Genomic DNA, 19,046 nt, shown 5'->3' with positions numbered 1-19,046 from the left:
TATAACTTTATCTTTAACTGTTGCAGTTAAACAAAAACCAACTTTCAACTTTAGGAAAGGATGCATTTGTGATATGAAATAAACGAAGTTTTTGAAAACAAAATCTGTCATGTGCCACTAACTGCCTGGTATTTGAATGGACAGTCTTCCTCTTAATTGTTCACTGAATGAAAACAAACATTCTAATCTACAATACCCGCTAATTTAATTCTCATGAGAGAGATACCTCTACGGAGTCAAACAAATATAAAGATTATAATTATCTAGGGAATAATGATATACCTGATATGATACACTTTACCCCTTCACAAAAAAACCGTGTTAAAAAATTCTGTTATTAGAGCCGGAAACGCAATACATATTTTTTTTACACTTTGGAGAAACGTTCCACATGAGCAATGCTAAGAATCAATGAAGTGGGTTTTGTTTAATGCTGTTTTAAATCAATTGCAATTTTCTTAATTTTTGAAAAAAAAACATGGAGAATTAAGTGTGAATACCTAAAAACTTCTTAAATGTATTTCTATTTTTTACCATAATGATTTAATTCTATAGGAAGGATGTTTATCTAAAGACTCATTGTAATTGATTTTTAATTGATTATTCATTTCTTACTTGTCTATCAACAATTTTGGTCACCATAAAAACGTGTTGACATTTTAATTTGTTCCATGGACATACATATATCTTTTAGTTTTTCGCACTTGAAAGGATTTGTAAGAAGCAATACTGAAATAAAGGTAAATCTTGATAAATTAATTTTGTTTACGTTTATATTTGCTATATTCTACGCCAAGAATAATATCCACATACCATCTTTATATGCCACAAATTAGTAGACAATTGTTTTCATTACAGCTAAATGCATTTCAAACCAAAATATATTATCTCGTCGGCAAAAATGATAGCAAATGAATAATTCCATGGCCAGTGGGTGGTTCTGACCTACATTCATTTGGTAAACACTATCAGTAAAGTGTGCATTAAAATAATACACGATACAGCTCTCTCATGGGGTAAACTTCCAGCTTTCCTTACTAGCCCCATTGTCGCATCTCCCTATGCCGAATTCGTCATGTGTCATTTCATATTAATTCAACATTGCCTTTAATAACACATATCGTGTATACACAAAATTTAAAATTAAGATTATTTTTAAATAATATTTTACATCCATGAATTAGATAAAGAGTAAAATATGAAATTAAATCAAATTGGGGAATTTAGCCAATGCATGTATTGTAAATAACGGTCAACTACTTTATATCTAAAAAGTATTGCAAATTGAAATTTAATTATTTATTTGTTACTGCTATATTAGCACAGTCATGAAGAATGAGGAAAACATATCCTGTAAAGTCTTTGTGAATTTTTACATGCGGCACTTTAATACATAACTGATTGTTTTATTGATAGTCTATGAAGGTGTATTTTGGCAAGTAATGAAAATAGTGCCGTAGATATTTTCTCAATGCTACGCTTAGAAATGAGACTTTAAGGTTGTACTTTATGTTCATTTCCATATGTCGTGAAGGGTCAAGGTTACAAGCTTTTAAGTTAATAAATTGTAAGTATGCATTCATTCTTTCATTTCTTTATATCCTCTTTAACAAAGATATTTATGCATGAATTAATAAATACAATGTAATTATACGAAAAAGGATCCATGACATTAATATAGAAAACAAGAAAAAAAACCTGTTATTTACAAAGTGTATATAAAGTATGTCAACGGTTTAGCAAGGAAAATGTGGTTCAGTCACCTGCTATCAAAAACAAGTAAATAACTTATAAGTAAATAAGTAAAAAAATTGTAATGATACTCTGATGATATCGCCAGACATTTATTTACTACAGGCACGCAGTTCTGTATAGAAGTGAGCAGCAGATTTTGTAATGTGGGTATATCTAATCATGTTTATGATAGTTACCACAGATCATCAAGTGCTACCATGTAGATTTATAAAGCATATGAGAGTCAATCCTCCTGGTAAGAATATATCTATTGATTTACTTAACTAACTGCAACTGTTTTTATGTTGTATGAAAACAAATGCTTTACAATTATGTGTATTTGTTCAATGTAGTATTATATTTGTAACTATGTATATAGTTCATGAGAATAAATTCATTCATTCATGTCTATCGCCAAAGTGAAACATTGCGAAATATTTTACATACATCATTCCTTACGAAAGTTGACGGTAAATATTTATGTTACGCATATACATGTTTTATAGGTTTCAAAAGGCACTGACAATTTCAATGTTAATGTGGAATCATTGAATTGTTCTAAAGTTATAATTTGACAAATGACAAAAATATAATCATTTATTATGGTGGCATCTAACACGCAATAATAGAGGATCAATTTCTGACATACGCCACCCTATTTTAAATGCTATATGGAATGGTGCTTTTAAACCGTAAATCGTAACCGTAAATTAATTTTAATACATGCATTCGATCTGTTTTTCTTAAGGTAAATATAAATAAAAAAGTAATGTATATGAAATTTTATTCATCAACAGAATGTGATGCCGCTATAGAATGTAACTAAACGTATCCTGTGCAAAAACTTTTTCAGACAGATATGATAAGCAGTTTAGTTTTTGGGAAACTATGTGAACCATGATTCGATCAACACGAATAAAATAACACACTCATATAAAATGTAAATCAGCAAAACTGGGACCATCAACCAAGTGCATCGGTTGAAAGTGTCATATGCTGTTCTTAAAACACCAATCGAATTGCACATAAAATATCACATCCAGTGTAGATGGAAGGGGAAAGGAAAATTTTGACACGGTGTATAAATCAGTTGTAATGGTGAAGATTGATACATCATACAGTCGACGATTGAGTTCGTGATGACGACCATACAAATTTTATAGTGATGACTATAACCCTATCCAGAAGCTTTATTGTATAAATTCAAGAAGAGTACAAATAGTCTGCGTATTTTCGGCAAGCTATGGTATATCAGTTCGGTTGTGATAAGACAACATATGAAAAGAAATTACCAAATAAGCTTTTGATTAAGAATTAGGTAAGATGAAGATACTCTTTTTCAAAGGCTTTTTAGTATTTTATATTCAATGTGCTTTTGTATGGTAAACGAACATGAGAATGAAATTCTTCAACGCGTACTATATTTAACTTCAAGATGTTGCGGCTTTAGATTGTATGTCTTTTACCCTTCCAAAACAATCTAGGTGTGTATGAAAGGTAGATACAGAATTGTCTTATTTAAAATACTGTAAGCGTATTAATTTTCGTGGTGGACGGTTTGTTTGTTTGTTGGGGTTTAACGTCCGAGCAGCAATATTTCAGCTATATTCAGACAATGAACATGAAATGGATGATAAAATGAACATGAATTGAAAAAAAAAGGATGGGTCACAAGGATAATAGGGTCGACAAATTTTGATTGCCACTGGAAAAAGGGGGGTGGGTAAGGTCGGGCAATTTAGCCTCCTGTGGCGGGGCGCAAAGGTTCCTACTCCTATCGAATACCCCAGCAGGGTTCTTTAACGTGCGAGGAACAAGGCATCTTTCCCAACACGGTGCACCACTTTGGTTTGCGGTCAGGTTTTCCGTATTATAGCCTGACAACCCCAGCATGTAACACGCCAGGGGTACCCCATTCCACCACCTGGGGCACACATCCCAGTTGCTCTGTGGGCAGAGCGCCTAGCCCCCGTCTAGGTTTCTGAGCACTATTTAGTCGCCTTTTACGACAAGCTTAGCGCTGCTGCAGGCCTATTCTTTTAACACCCGGACCTGAACGGGGCTCGTGGTGGATGGAAAACCGCGATAAATAGTACCAGCGCAAATGAGTTTTAACGTGGTGGACAGAAAATCGCGATAAATAGTACCAGCGCAAATGAGTTTTAACACTATGTAACGTTTATCAATTTTTGAAACCGCGAAAATTGAAATCCACGAATACATTCACCTGTCAGAAACCTGGGAAATTTAGCAACCGCAAAAATTAATACGTTTCATAATATAACAAGAGATTTCACTGCATATTGTTAGTTATGTTTTAATTGCAATGCATTGATATCTTTTTAACTATACATGTATGCATTAAGGAAACAAGCAAAGAAAGTCTTGCAAATGTTTTTATTTGAAAATTACACATCAGAATGTGTATGGCTGTTTAGATGACTGTTTAGTTCTTTTCGCAAATAAATCTGTGCAGGGTAACGCAGTTGGCCACACCAATCCATTCCGCACTAGTAATTAAATGTGCACAATTAGCAGCACTACTGGGAGTAGCTATCCAATTCGAATATGTAAAAGTGTTGCCGGACAACCAATGCCAATAACCAATATACAATAGACCAATCCACCAGTTGGTAGCTGTCAGTAAAATGAAATAAAACTTCGAGAAAGGAAAAATGAAATGTTTAAAATACTCATTGAAAGCAAAAGTTACAACTATCCATAAATATTTTAAAATTTTTCTTGCAATATCATAAAGTATGATGTTATACGAACATTTTGTCACCTTTATGATACATCTGTTCCTTTTTTTCTCTCTCATCCAAAGAAAAAATAGTGAGTATCATCCAAATTGTCCTGCCCATTGTAAATCAATAATAAAGTGGTATGTTTGCAAATTGTATAAATTCAAACAGGAGTGCTTTCATATTTATGAAAAGACTTAGTCTTATGTGGTTCACGAAATGCCAACCACTGTAAAGCAAGTTTTACTGTGACGTCGTTAATATAGGATAAACCTTATATATGACTTCAGAAATCAAACCGTGATATGTCCTTGATGTAGGTCATATACATTGTATTTACAACTGTTTTATGACGGCTGTGGTCTACAAGCATTTGATGTACGTCATATAAGAAATAATTATAATTTTACGAAACTTGTTTTCTAACGTTAAGTTCAATATGAAACTGTCGATATTGTCAAATGAATATGCAACTTATTGATTACAAAACATGAAATCACATAATTACCATGAATTCGTGTTGATCATGAATCGAAATGGAATGAAAATTTGTTTAACCAAAATCATAGAAATATCTAAACATAAACTTACGGTTTGGAATTGCGTTATAAAGTTCTAACTGTTCCCGTAGCGTTTCAATCGAAGCAAGGATCATTCCCATCTTTTCACAACAATCTTAAAAATTTTATTAATTATTTACTAATATAATGAGAGTTTCTTACTTTTATTTTTCAGCCTTAGGTTCAACACCATAACACTTGGCTTAAATTACCTAACTTATTGAAACATATGATAAATATATTATAATATATATATATATTTTCATACAACATCCCTGACCATTTTACTCATGTCTGCATGGTCAATTAGGGATGTTCGGATTGTTCTGTCTTTTCAATCTATAAAGTCAAATTATGATAAGTACATAAATAAGTACATATCTTTCGTACATATTTAATTAAACTATTGAATTTTTCGCAGCTGCGTTCAAAAGTTTAGTATACAGACGCACTAAAGATGCAATTCCGAATTTGTTGTATTTTTATTCATCGATGGGTACACACAAAATCATATGCAAGCATATCGAGGGCCTTAATTTGTGTGTCTAAACAAAAGGGCTTCAAGAAAAAAATCAGCCCTGGAATATTAACTATTCACATTAACTAAATTTGATGATTGATATAATTTATAATACGCGACCAGGTGCAAGAGTGAGTTCCGTTTATTTAATATGGTTTCTCATTTCTGGTTAAATTTCAGTCGGGTCAATTGTCGACTCCTAAACAGTGATAGAAATCTTGGTTCCCCTTCGAAAACAACTTTCAAGACATTTAGGTTATCAAAAAAACAAATCTTAAAAGACGTGTCATAAAATGTCCATCAGTTAGCCTTTAGTTCGAGAAAATTGTTAAATCATGAGGCAATTAAAAAAAAGACCTATCTCTTAAATGTCCTTTTTCATAATGCAAATTACAAATGAAACGCGATTGCAATTTCGATACAGTTTTTGAAACGCCATTATGTTATCAATATTTGGCCAGTAAAAGAAAAAATTACGATTAGGTGACTTCCGTTACGATAAAAGAGCGCTTTATGTTAAAAACAAAACTATACCGACTATCAATTAGTATAAATCATACATCTACATTCCTATAATATGCCATGAAACAAATCGTCATAAAGATGTTTCGCTATAAGAAAGAATAATCAAGGTAACTAAGGTTATAGCGGTAATCAAAAGAATGTAATCAAGGGACAAAGACCAGGACATGGAGAACAGAAATACACAACAATGAACATAAAGTAACTAAAATCATACATACAAAGTAACAAAAGCAAATGAGCAACTCGGACTCCACTAAAAAACTGGGAACATGGACCAGGTGTACCGGTAGGTACACCCGCCGAGAAAATATAAATGAAAAAAAAATCATCAGTGCCTTAAAATATTGAGTGTGCACGATAGTAAATGGAATGAAAAACTCACTACATAATCAATTTTATCGATAGTGAACCATTGAAACACATTTCTTGAGATTATCTTGGACTATGTAAACATATAAATTAACACGTAAAAATCACTGTAAGGAAAAGAAACCACAAAGCATGGAAGAATTGAATGATTTTTTAATGAATTCAGTGAGGATGTACACCACGGTATTCCATTATCCAAAGCCCTCCGCTTCACTCTATTTGGATCTTGTTCTCTTCCACGATTAGGATTTGTACAAGGTAAAAATTCTCGAGACATTGGTTCGGAACCTAAAGGAGTGAAGTTTTTTAAGGTCGGCACTGTGTCCGTTCAAACGTATGCGAAAAGGTTGTTCGGATTCGCCAAAATATTGGAGGTCACAGATGGGACATCGAGGCAAACATATCACATTTACACCGTACTTGTGAATATTGAAAACTGGTGCATCAGTTTGCAACATTTGACTTTTTGACTCTGACTAAACAGGGGCAACTCTCGCCTGGAGTCAAGCTCGGCTTAGACATTTCTGTCCATAATAACATATTTAACAAACTGTCTGGCTTTGAAAGCAGTCATAGGTGGTTTGAGGAAAGGTTTTGGATAGCTTTAATTAGATTTGATTAACGAAACACTGTACTATCTAAATTGTTGATTTAAGAATGATTACTATATAAAATTGTAAGTATATTTTATCAAATTTAAAAGATCATACCTGTGCTGCATGGAATCCAAGTTGAATTGAGCTGAATGAATACATCCTTCCAGTTACATTTAGAGCCAACTTTCCTGGATCATGACCTACAAACAAGAACATATGTTACATACATTTTAAACACAGTCTATGACAAAATGTGTGATAAATGAACGTTTTCGAAAGTATAAAAATAGAGGCATAAATCATTGCACACAACATATATGTATCCTTAAGTTAATTGAAAATAAAAAGAAGCGTATATGAGTAAATCTGGGAAACATGCATTTCTATGCGCTTAATAAGCTGTATCAAAATATTAAGAATTAGTGTGTATGAGAAACAAGCCTTGAGATACATGAGGTGCGCTGAAGAAGGGGATCATTGTTATTAAAAAAAAATCAATATTTAGCTACCTGATCAACGAACAAGGAATCGATCGGAAAAAAATCCTCTGACTGAATGATAATTTTAAGCTTATTATATTACAAATTTTGGTGTTTCGATTTCTAGATATAATATTGAAAAGAGGACGTTCTTAAGATATGAGGTTGTCCGTTTTAGTGTTATGAACCTTCCAACAAAGGTTTAGATAAAATCATTCGTAGAAATAATTCCATTTTAATGAACTCTGAGTAATATTTTCAGAATGTTATGTCTATCGACCTCCGAAATTCGAATAAACTGCAAGTTTCATTATGTTAATTAATTTTTTTTTCAATTTGAATGTTGGAACATTTGATGTAAAAAAAAAACTAAGTGGGCATGTACATAATAAAACCTAGGACATCAAGGACTTTAAAAATCTATACATTTACTTTTAATTTTGGTGTTTTACTAATTAATTACATTTTTTTTAAATATTACATTGTTTTAGGCGGACTGCTACGTATACTTAGATAAACCTTACAACGCCGCCATTACGAAATATTAAATCATTACTTACATGGACCTGGTGTTGTGGTTGTTGTGGTTGGAGTAGTTGTTGGAGTAGTGGTTGTTCTTGTACGGTAGTTCTGAAAAGTATTGTGACCCCAATTCCCCCAAGATACGGGTGTTGTGATTGTTGTGGTTGGAGTAGTTGTTATAGTCGTTATTGGAGTAGTAGTGGTTGTTGTCGTTGGACCAGTAGTTGTTGTGGTTGGAGTAGTGGTTGTTATTTTTGGAGTAGTGGTTGTTGTCGTTGGAGAAGTAGTTGTTGTTGTTGTACGGTAGTAGTGATGATTATGGTGACCCCAATTCCCCCAAGACCAACGTCGGTAACCATAATTTCCACCCCATCTTCGCCATCTTGATCCCCAACGTCCCCAGTGTCCTTAAACAACAAAAGTTAATGTTGTGGAAATCTTTAAGTTTCTTTACCGACTAGATTTGAGACAAGTAAGCTTTTATATAAAATCAACACATCAGGATTACATTATGTCATGATTAAATCAAAATGAAACAATGTATGTTTCTTAATTATTTAGAAGTAAATGAAATGGTTATTAACAAATTACCAAACTGATAGATCTAGGCAATAGTCAAAAGGAACGTCTGTATTACAAATGGCAATACCAGGATAATAACCAGAAAGTTGGAATCCACCGCAATGGTCTTTCCATTGTACCGGCATTCCCGATATGAATTGTGGGTTAACAAGGTTTTTACAGCGCGCTAAGCCTCCCGCTTCCATTACGGTTTATTATTTACGGTATATTTCAACACAAATGATTAGCATTAAACGATTATTCAAAATAGGTAAAATCAGTAGTCAAAGGTGAACAGAAAATATAAACAATAAAGAAAAGTTAAGGAACTAAATATAATAAAAATTAAGTAAATGCAAAGGGAAGGTTAGTTAAATTAACAATTAATGAATTGTATTCATTAAGCAGACAGGGGTTTATGCATCAAAAAATTGTACACACTAAAAACACATCTTCCAAAACAAAAGTGCATTTATATATTTGTGTAAAGATTAAGTTGAGATAAAATATATAGGAAATTCAGATTGTTTGTCTTTTACGACACTAAGAGAACAATAATGACGAAAACAGTTGTTTTCCTTATTGAAAAACACATATTCAACACATTTGCATTTACGAAAAAAGAAATTTGACAAAGGACGACACAAAATTTATAGTTGCATAACTGCATTACTTTGTAATAAATGTTTTATTCAGAAAATGAATAATAATAATAATAAATGGTGCGTTTAAAATTTAATAACGCTGGTTAAAGTCTAGTTTACAATGGTTAAGATAACTGATTTTTTTTTATTTTGATTTCAATTAGTATACTCTAAAGACTACTATTTTAAGTTCATGTGTAAACAATAATACAACCAACCCTTACCTGCAGCATCACGAATAAGCACAGCGCTGAACAGAACTAAAATTAGTTGTTTCCACATCTTCTGAGCCTTGGATCAGTGACGGTATAAGTCGAGAAAACCACATTTATATATAATATTGTTTAGGAAAGCCCGTCACATCTGTGACAACGACAACAACGATGAAGGACAGAATAACAAAACCTTTGCAATATGCAACCGGAATGCCTATCCTACCTAACGCACGCATAATTTATTCAAAAACAAATATTAAGGATGAAAGTTCGTTCCTGTTATCAGCTACACTAGAAGCCCATTAACAGTCTATCTAAGGATACCCTTACAATCACTTAATAATGAGACCACATACAAAATAAAATTTAAGCAGTCGGTGTAAAGTTTTTCTTATATAACCGTTGATATATATTAAGTTGGGAAACCTTTTTATTTCTAAGTCATTTTTTTCTCTAAGAATCGTCCTCCATTTCGAAACATATTTCAGTTTGAAAAGCAGTAAAATATCTCCTGGTTAGAGTTAAAGATATGAAACATGGAGCCCCGTGCAGGTCCGGGTGTCAAAAGAATAGGTCTGCAGCAGCGCTAAGCTTGTTGTAAAAGGCGACTAAATAGTGCTCAGAAACCTAGACGGGGGCTAGGCGCTCTGCCCACAGAGCAACTGGGATGTGTGCCGTAGGTGGTGGGAATGGGGGTACCCCTGGCCTGTTACATGCTGGGGTTGTCGGGCTATAATACTGAAAGCCTGACCTCAAACCATATTGGTGCACCGTGTTGGGTAAGATGACACTTTCCTAGCACGTTAAAGAACCCTGCTGTGGTAGGAACCTTTGCACTCCGTCACAGGAGGCTAAATTGCCCAACCCTACCCATCCCCCCTTTTATCTTGTGGCAATCAAAATTTGTCGATCCCATTATCCTTGTGTCCCATCCCATTTTTCATTCATCGTTTCATATTCATTTTATCACCCCTTTCATGTTCAGCGCCTGAATATAGCTGAAATATTGCTGCTCGGGCGTTAAACCCAACAATCAATCAATCAATCAAATAAAAATGCAGTATATGTGTCTTTTGTCTACATTATACAAAATACCTTTCAATTACAATCACAGGAAGACAGATTTCATTCAAGCAGATAAAAGGGAAATATACATTGACACAACGAGGAAAATAATTTGAAGAGAGATTTACGAGAACAAGAAGACATTGATTCTCTGTCAGAGTGGTTAAAGGCCGTGAGGTCTTTAATTTTGAAACGAATGGTTTTAAGTAGGTCAATGAGTGTCAAGGCTGCATCAGTTTTCAAAGATCCCGATGTAGCAAAAACATTGTCTACTATACATGACAAGTATGTTGTCGTACCAGCAGACAAAACCCAAAACAACATTGTTTTTGTCTGCAAAACGTTTTATATCCAATGTTTATCATCAGAGGTAGACGTAGAAAATAATAGCAGTGATAGGACCTACATTGCTACCACTCTCTCCAAAGAAGAGATTGTGGAAAACCATAAATCTGTGCTATCGTCTTTTGGTCTCTCTACCAAGGACGATGATTGTGATTTACCGTCTATGTACTGGATTCCTAAACTTCACAAGAATCCATACAAACAACGTTTCATAGCTGGATCTGCAAAATGTACCACCAAACCTCTTTCAAAACTTTTAACTTCTATACTCACAACTGTCAAAGAGGGTCTACAGTCCTACCAAAACACTTGTTACTCCCGTAGTGGTATTAATTCAATGTGGATCCTGAAAAACTCGAAAGATCTTTTGGAGAAAATCAGTTCAAGACTATTGTCTGAATATAAAACCTATTAAAACCTATGATTTTTCAACACTGTATACTTCTATTCCCCATACTCAGTTAAAATCCCGACTTAAAAACAGTATACATCCTTGTTTTTCCCAACAAAACGGTACACCTAGATACAAATATATAGTTCTTGGTAGAGATCCCACATACTTTGTACGAAATAATTCCAAATCATCTTCCAAATATGCAGAGGAAGATGTTTACAAAATGCTGGAATTTTTAATTGACAACATATTTGTCCAGTGTGGTGGACGTGTGTTTCAACAAACGGTCGGCATTTCAATGGGAACAAATTGTGCTCCTTTACTTGCTGACCTATTCCTTCACTCTTATGAGGCTGACGTTATAGCTGATCTGATCAGAAATAAAGAATATCGTTTGGCTAGATCCTTCAATCTCAGTTTCCGCTATATAGATGACGTATTATCTTTAAACAATCCTAAATTCGGGGATTTGATACATCGCATCTACCCAAGAGAACTTGAGATAAAGGATACTAGACACTTTGAAGTCGGCCTCATATCTTGACCTACACTTGGAAATCGATGGTAAAGGAAAGCTATTGGCCAAACTTTACGACAAACGTGATGACTTTTCATTCAGAATTGTTAACTTTCCTTTAATCTGTGGCAACATCCCTTCGGCTCCTGTGTGTTATCAGCACCATGATAACTCGGCGGGTGTTTCTAGAAAAGCAGAAGACGCTTACCCTACCGATGCTCCCAGTTTTTAGTGGAGTCCCAGTTGCTCATTTACTTTTGTTACTTTGTATGTATGGTTTTAGTTGCTTTGTGTTCTTTGTTGTGGGTGTCTGTTTTCCGTGTCTGGTCTTTGTCCCTGGATTGCATTCTTTTGGTTGCCGCTGTAGCCTTGGTTCCCTTGATTGCTCTTTAACTAGTTTCTGGTACATAGTCATTCAAGCAGACTACTTTAACAAAATTTGAATAGTGATGACTGACTGACGCATTTTCTTCTTGATCAGCGGAACTGGGGAGAGGAAATTAATCTTTTTATTGAAACGAAATTAAGTGTTCAAGCTGAATTTAAGGGGTATATTTATATTATTGATATGAACCACGACAATTTCGTTTTTAATCTTTATTATCAGAGGTACGCGTAGAAGATAATATTAGTCATAACACCTATACTGGCACCGCACTAACCAAAGAATAGATAGTGGGAAACAATAAATCTGCGCTATCCTTCTTTGGTCTCTACCGCTTGTGATCTACCGTTTATGCACAAGAACAAGAATCGATACAAACTACGCTACATAGCTGGAAAATGTACAACCAGACCTCTTTCAAAACTTTTAACTTCTATACTCACAGCTGCCCAACAGTCCTACCTCGACACTTGTTACTATCGTAGTGGAGTTAATGCAATGTGGATCCTGGAAAATACCAAAGATCTTCTGGAAACCCTCATTCAAGATTAGTATCAGAATATAATAGCATTAAAACCTATGATTTACAAGCATTATATATCGTAGTTATATATCACAATATGGTAAACCTAGATATAAATATGTAGTTCTTGGTAGATTCCTCATACTTTAAAAAAATAATTCCAAATCATCTTCCAAATTTACCGAAGAAGATGTTTTCAAAATCTTTGAATTTGTTATCGACAACATATTTGTCTAGTGTGATGGACCCGTTCTTTCAACAAACGGTCGGCATTTCAAAGGGAACGAATTGTGCTCCTCTACTTGCTGACCTATTCCTTCACTCTTATGAGGCTGACTTTACAGCTTATCTGATTTAAACGAAGGGACATCGTTTAGGTAAATATTTAAATCTATATATTTGACGCATTTTCGTTAAACAATCCTAGTTTCGGGGATTTGAAACATCACATCAACCCAAAACGTTGCTACAAACACCGTGGAGTCGGCTTCATACCTTGACCCACACTTAGAGATCAAAAGTAAAGGAAAACTATTGACCAAACTATTCGACAAACGTGATTATTTTTCATTCCGTATTGTCAACATACCTTCAGCACCTGCGTATGGAGTTATGCCAGAGCTTGTCGTAACTACGAAGTATTTTTGTATCACGCTAGACTTCTTTTTGTTTGTTTGTTTGTTTGTTGGGGTTTAACGTCCGAGCAGCAATATTTCAGCTATATTCAGACGATGAACATGAAATTGATGATAAAATGAACATGAAATAATGATGAAATGAAAAAGGGATGGGACACAAGGGCAATGGGGTCGACAAATTTTGATTGCCACTAGAAAAAGGGGGGTTGGGTAAGGTCGGGCAATTTAGCTTCCTGTGGCGGAGCGCAAAGTTCCTACTCCTATCGAATACCACAGCAGGGTTCTTTAACGTGCGAGGAACTTGGCATCTTTCCCAACACGGTACACCACTATGGTTTGCGGTCAGGTTTTCCGTATTATAGCCTGACAACCCCAGCATGCAACATGCCAGGGCTACCCCATTCCACCACCTGGGGCACACATCTCAGTTGCTCTGTGGGCAGAGCGCCTAGCCCCCGGCTAGGTTTCTGAGCACTATTTAGTCGCCTTATACGACAAGCGTAGCTCTGCTACAGGCCTATTCTTTTGACACCCGGACCTGCACGGGGCGCTAGACATCTTACAATTAGTTTCTGTAACAGGGTTATGTTAATGCAAGATTGGATTCATCACTACAGAAATTTCATGGTCGTTATCATGAACTCGTGGATCGTTACGGTGTATCCATCTGCACGATGAAAACTGATTTGTTCAATGCGTCAAAGTTTTTTTCTTTCCTTGACTTTCTGTGAGTAACTCGGCGATTGTTTCTAAAAAAGCAGAGGACGCTTACCCTTCCGGTGCACCTGGTCCATGCTCCGAGGTTTTAGTTCAGCCCAAGTTGCTCAATTACCGTTGTTACTTTGTATGTATTATTTTGATTATTTTATGTTCTTTGTTGTGTTTGTTTGTTTTCCATGTCTGGTCTTTGTCCCTTGATTACTTTGATTTCTGCTAGAATCGTGGTTCTTTTTATTACTCCTTCCTTACGATCTATTTATGCTTGCTTAAAAAGTGATGAATTTGTCAATTGTGTAACAACCTTGGAGAAATTGTAATACATGTTAATATACTCTAAAGTAAAGGACATATTTCGCCATGTTGAACATTTTTATCCTAAAACGCATCTAGGTTTTATTCCTTTATTCATCTCTACAGTCCAGCCTATATTTTAGGACGTTATTCTAAATTACAAGCAAACTGTCAATTAGTTAAGCAATGTTTATATCGGTAAAAATACCAAACCTTCTTCGGGTAATTTCGTGCTTTAGGAACTTAATCTCATTAATAATTTTATGAAATATACAAGAAATGTTTGAGCTTTTTCGATTAATTTTAACAATACACATTTAGTGTATATTTTGGGCTACTACTCGGACCATGTTCACCAGAATTCGGTTTGTATTTATTTCTGATAATGTGTTTAAAAAATAGGCCTGCAGCAGCGCTAAGCTTCTCGTAAAAGGTGTCTAAATAGTGCTCAGAAACCTAGCCGGGGGCTAGGCGCTGTCCCCACAGAGCAACTGGGATGTGTGCACCAAGTGGTGGAATGGGGGACCCCTGGCGTGTTACATTCTGGGGTTATCAGGCTATAATACGAAAAACCTGACCGCAAACCATAGTGGTGCACCGTGTTGGGAAAGATGCCACGTTCCACGCAAGTTACAGAACCCTGCTGTGATATTCAATAGGAGTAAGAAACTTTGCGCTCCGCCACAGGAGGCTAAATTGACCGACCTTGCCCATCCCTCCCCTTTTTCTAGTGGCAATCAAAATTTGTCGACCTTTTTATCCTTGTGTCCCATCCCATTTTTTCATTTTATCATTCATTATCATTCATTCCATGTTCATCGTCTGAATAAAGCTGAAATATTGCTGCTCGGACGTTAAATCCCAACAATCCATCAATCATAAAAAAATCCTCTCAGTATTTTTGTAATGTAGCTATATACTTCGTAAGCAAAGGTAATGTAATTGACAGTTGATTGATTATTTATTTCGAGCAGCTCTGTTTTAAAATACAAAGTTTTCTAACATATTCAAATGATGGGTATTTTTGTATTGAGCAGGAAGAAGGAAACCATGTGTTGTAAACTCAAAGCTTATAAAATTTTACAGTTCTTCACTTCAACAGTTATTTTTTTTAAATTATGATCTCTTATTACGGAGAAATTTTTATTTTACTGTCTACGTCAGTTCATTTTTGCAGACAAAGCCATTGAAATAAAAATCCTTATTTAATAAAGTTTAATGTAGATATAGATATACCACAAGTGCGAATGTGAGAAAATCATTTGACAAGACAATACCGAGCACACCAAAGTGTAATCTGTTCGTGAATATACCGTAAAGCCCAAAACAATTTACCACACTAAGTACCAGTCCTTATAAAATTCAGACACTACCTATGGTAAGGTAATTCATGAATTGGAAATAAACCACGGAACAAATGATCATCGATGCTTTTTTGGTCTACATATGCTATATTTTATGTGGCAATAATCCTTTCTGTATTTAGATCTTTACATTTATAAGAAAATCACAATTAAACCTCCCACTAAAATCCTGTTTGATTTTGTAAAGACTTCTACTTAATAATTGCTTGCCAGAAAAAAAAAGCACAAAAACAATTTTCCACTTTAATACATGTAATAAGGACACCCGATGGCAGAGCGCCCTAGCCCCGGGCTAGGGTTCTGAGTACTATTTAGTCGCCTTTTACAAGCTTAGCTATATTCAGACAATGAACATGAAATGGATGATAAAATGAAAATGAAATGAAAAAAAAAGGATGGGTCACAAGGATAATAGGGTCGACAAATTTTGATTGCCACTGGAACAAGGGGAAGTGGGTAAGGTCGGGCAATTTAGCCTCCTGTGGCGGAGCGCAAAGGTTCCTACTCCTATCGAATACCACAGCAGGGTTCTTTAACGTGCGAGGAAAGTGGCATCTTTCTCAACACGGTGCACCACTATAGTTTGCGGTCAGGTTTTCCGTATTATAGCCTGACAACCCCAGCAAGTAACACACCAGGGGTACCCCATTCCACCACCTGGGGCACACATCCCAGTTGCTCTGTGGGCAGAGCGCCTAGCCCCCGGCTAGGTTTCTGAGCACTATTTAGTCGCCTTATACGACAAGCTTAGCGCTGCTGCAGGCCTATTCTTTTAACACCCGGACCTGCACGGGGCGAGTTTTTAAATAAAATGTCCCAAAAGTTACAACTGTTATCGTTTTCAAGTTACCTGTTTGCAGATTCAAACCGTGAAGTTTTGTACAAACCACTGTTAAATGAGAGAGTTTGAAGTCTATACATATGTTCCCCCTATTTTCATTAGGCTGGTACTAGGTGTGGTGTCAAAACTTTGAAATGGTAAATATACCGTCTGAACAATAGATTGATGTGATTGATTATATTTTATTAACATATTCTAGAAGGAAGAAGGAAAATGTGATATAAATTTTTTTAGAAGTTTTCAGGTTTTTTTTTTAATATGCGTCATTTCAATATATAATTGATTATTCAATTGTCCGGGCTGTCGTTTTGTTGTCTTTTGATATTTGATAATACATATAGCGTGTTCGTGGTTGAATAGCCTCATACAACATTGGTGTATTCGCCATGTCTCATTGATTTTGTGATAGGCGGGTTGATATTGGTTTAGTGATGTTATGGCAGAAGAAATTCCGATAGTAAAATTACAGAATTTATTTCACCGTTTGAACTATCGATTTGTTTACACAGGGAAAGAGTAATCAAGAGAACCAATATTCTAGCGGAATTAAACATAACGCAATCCAAGGACAAAGATCATTCGAAAAATCATTGCTATTGTTAATTTGGATAGTCTAATGAACTGTGATATCTACTCGGGTCGATACTCACCTTTATCCCTACAATAACCCAGTCATCGCAATCAAAGTCTCATTGTAATTGATTTTTAATTGATTATTCATTTCTTACTTGAATTAGATAAAGAGTAAAATATGAAATTAAATCAAATTGGGGAATTTAGCCAATGCATGTATTGTAAATAACGGTCAACTACTTTATATCTAAAAAGTATTGCAAATTGAAATTTAATTATTTATTTGTTACTGCTATATTAGCACAGTCTTGAAGAATGAGGAATACATATCCTGTAAAGTCTTTGTGAATTTTTACATGCGGCACTTTAATACATAACTGATTGTTTTATTGATAGTCTATGAAGGTGTATTTTGGCAAGTAATGAAAATAGTGCCGTAGATATTTTCTCAATGCTACGCTTAGAAATGAGACTTTAAGGTTGTACTTTATGTTCATTTCCCTATGTCGTGAAGGGTCAAGGTTACATTGTTTGTTTGTTGGGGTTTAACGTCCGTGCAGCAATATTTCAGCTATATTCAGACAATGAACATGAAATGGATGATAAAATGAAAATGAAATGATAAAAAAAGGATGGGTCACAAGGACAATAGGGTCGACAAACTTTGATTGCCACTAGAAAAAGGAGGGATGGGTAAAGTCGGGCAATTTAGCCTCCTGTGGCGGAGCGCAAAGGTTCCTACTCCTATCGAATACCACAGCAGGGTTCTTTAACGTGCGAGGAACGTGGCATCTTTCCCAACACGGTGCACCACTATGGTTAGCGGTCAGGTTTTCCGTATTATAGCCTGACAACCCCAGCATGTAACACGCCAGGGGTACCCCATTCCACCACCTGGAGCACACATCCCAGTTGCTCTGTGGGCAGAGCGCCTAGCCCCCGGCTAGGTTTCTGAGCACTATTTAGTCGCCTTTTACGACAAGCTTAGCGCTGCTGCAGGCCTATTCTTTTAACACCCGGACCTGCACGGGGCGGGTCAAGGTTACAAGCTTTTCAGTTAATAAATTGTAAGTATGCATTCATTCTTTCATTTCTTTATATCCTCTTTAACAAAGATATTTATGCATGAATTAATAAATACAATGTAATTATACGAAAAAGGATCTATGACATTAATATAGAAAACAAGAAAAAAAAACCTGTTATTTACAAAGTGTATATAAAGTATGTCAACGGTTTAGCAAGGAAAATGTGGTTCAGTCACCTGCTATCAAAAACAAGTAAATAACTTATAAGTAAACAAGTAAAAAAAATGGTACTGATACTCTGATGATGTCGCCAGACATTTATTTACTACAGGCACGCAGTTCTGTATAGAAGTGAGCAGCAGATTTTGTAATGTGGGTATATCTAATCATGTTTATGATAGTTACCACAGATCATCAAGTGCTACCATGTAGATTTATAAAGCATATGAGAGTCAATCCTCCTGGTAAGAATCTATCTATTGATTTACTTAACTAACTGCAACTGTTTTTATGTTGTATGAAAACAAATGCTTTACAATTATGTGTATTTGTTCAATGTAGTATTATATTTGTAACTATGTATATAGTTCATGAGAATAAATTCATTCATTCATGTCTATCGCCAAAGTGAAACATTGCGAAATATTTTACATACATCATTCCTTACGAAAGTTGACGGTAAATATTTATGTTACGCATATACATGTTTTATAGGTTTCAAAAGGCACTGACAATTTCAATGTTAATGTGGAATCATTGAATTGTTCTAAAGTTATAATTTGACAAATGACAAAAATATAATCATTTATTATTGTGGCATCTAACATGTAATAATAGAGGATCAATTTCTGACATACGCCACCCTATTTTAAATGCTATATGGAATGGTGCTT

At 35.0% G+C, this 19,046-nt stretch overlaps 1 protein-coding gene across 1 annotated transcript; it reads right to left on the bottom strand.

Annotated features, from left to right (window-relative positions):
• Positions 1-4,112: 4,112 nt before the first annotated feature.
• LOC148601154 (uncharacterized) lies at positions 4,113-9,637 on the bottom strand. The gene is made up of 5 exons (XM_088556266.1): positions 9,479-9,637; positions 8,088-8,456; positions 7,163-7,248; positions 5,070-5,154; positions 4,113-4,371 (listed from the first exon to the last, which is right to left on the bottom strand). The coding sequence occupies exons 1-5, from the start codon at positions 9,534-9,536 to the stop codon at positions 4,181-4,183; spliced, it is 789 nt and encodes a 262-aa protein (XP_088412392.1). The 5' UTR covers positions 9,537-9,637; the 3' UTR covers positions 4,113-4,180.
• Between the last annotated feature and the right edge of the window lie 9,409 nt (positions 9,638-19,046).

Source organism: Perna viridis, chromosome 12 (assembly GCF_037379345.1).
Source record: "Perna viridis isolate PV_CMFRI_1.1 ecotype Kerala chromosome 12, ASM3737934v1, whole genome shotgun sequence".
NCBI classification, from domain to species: domain Eukaryota; kingdom Metazoa; phylum Mollusca; class Bivalvia; order Mytilida; family Mytilidae; genus Perna; species Perna viridis.
Note: the sequence above shows the minus strand (reverse complement) of the source record. Positions and strands in the feature narration are given on the sequence as shown.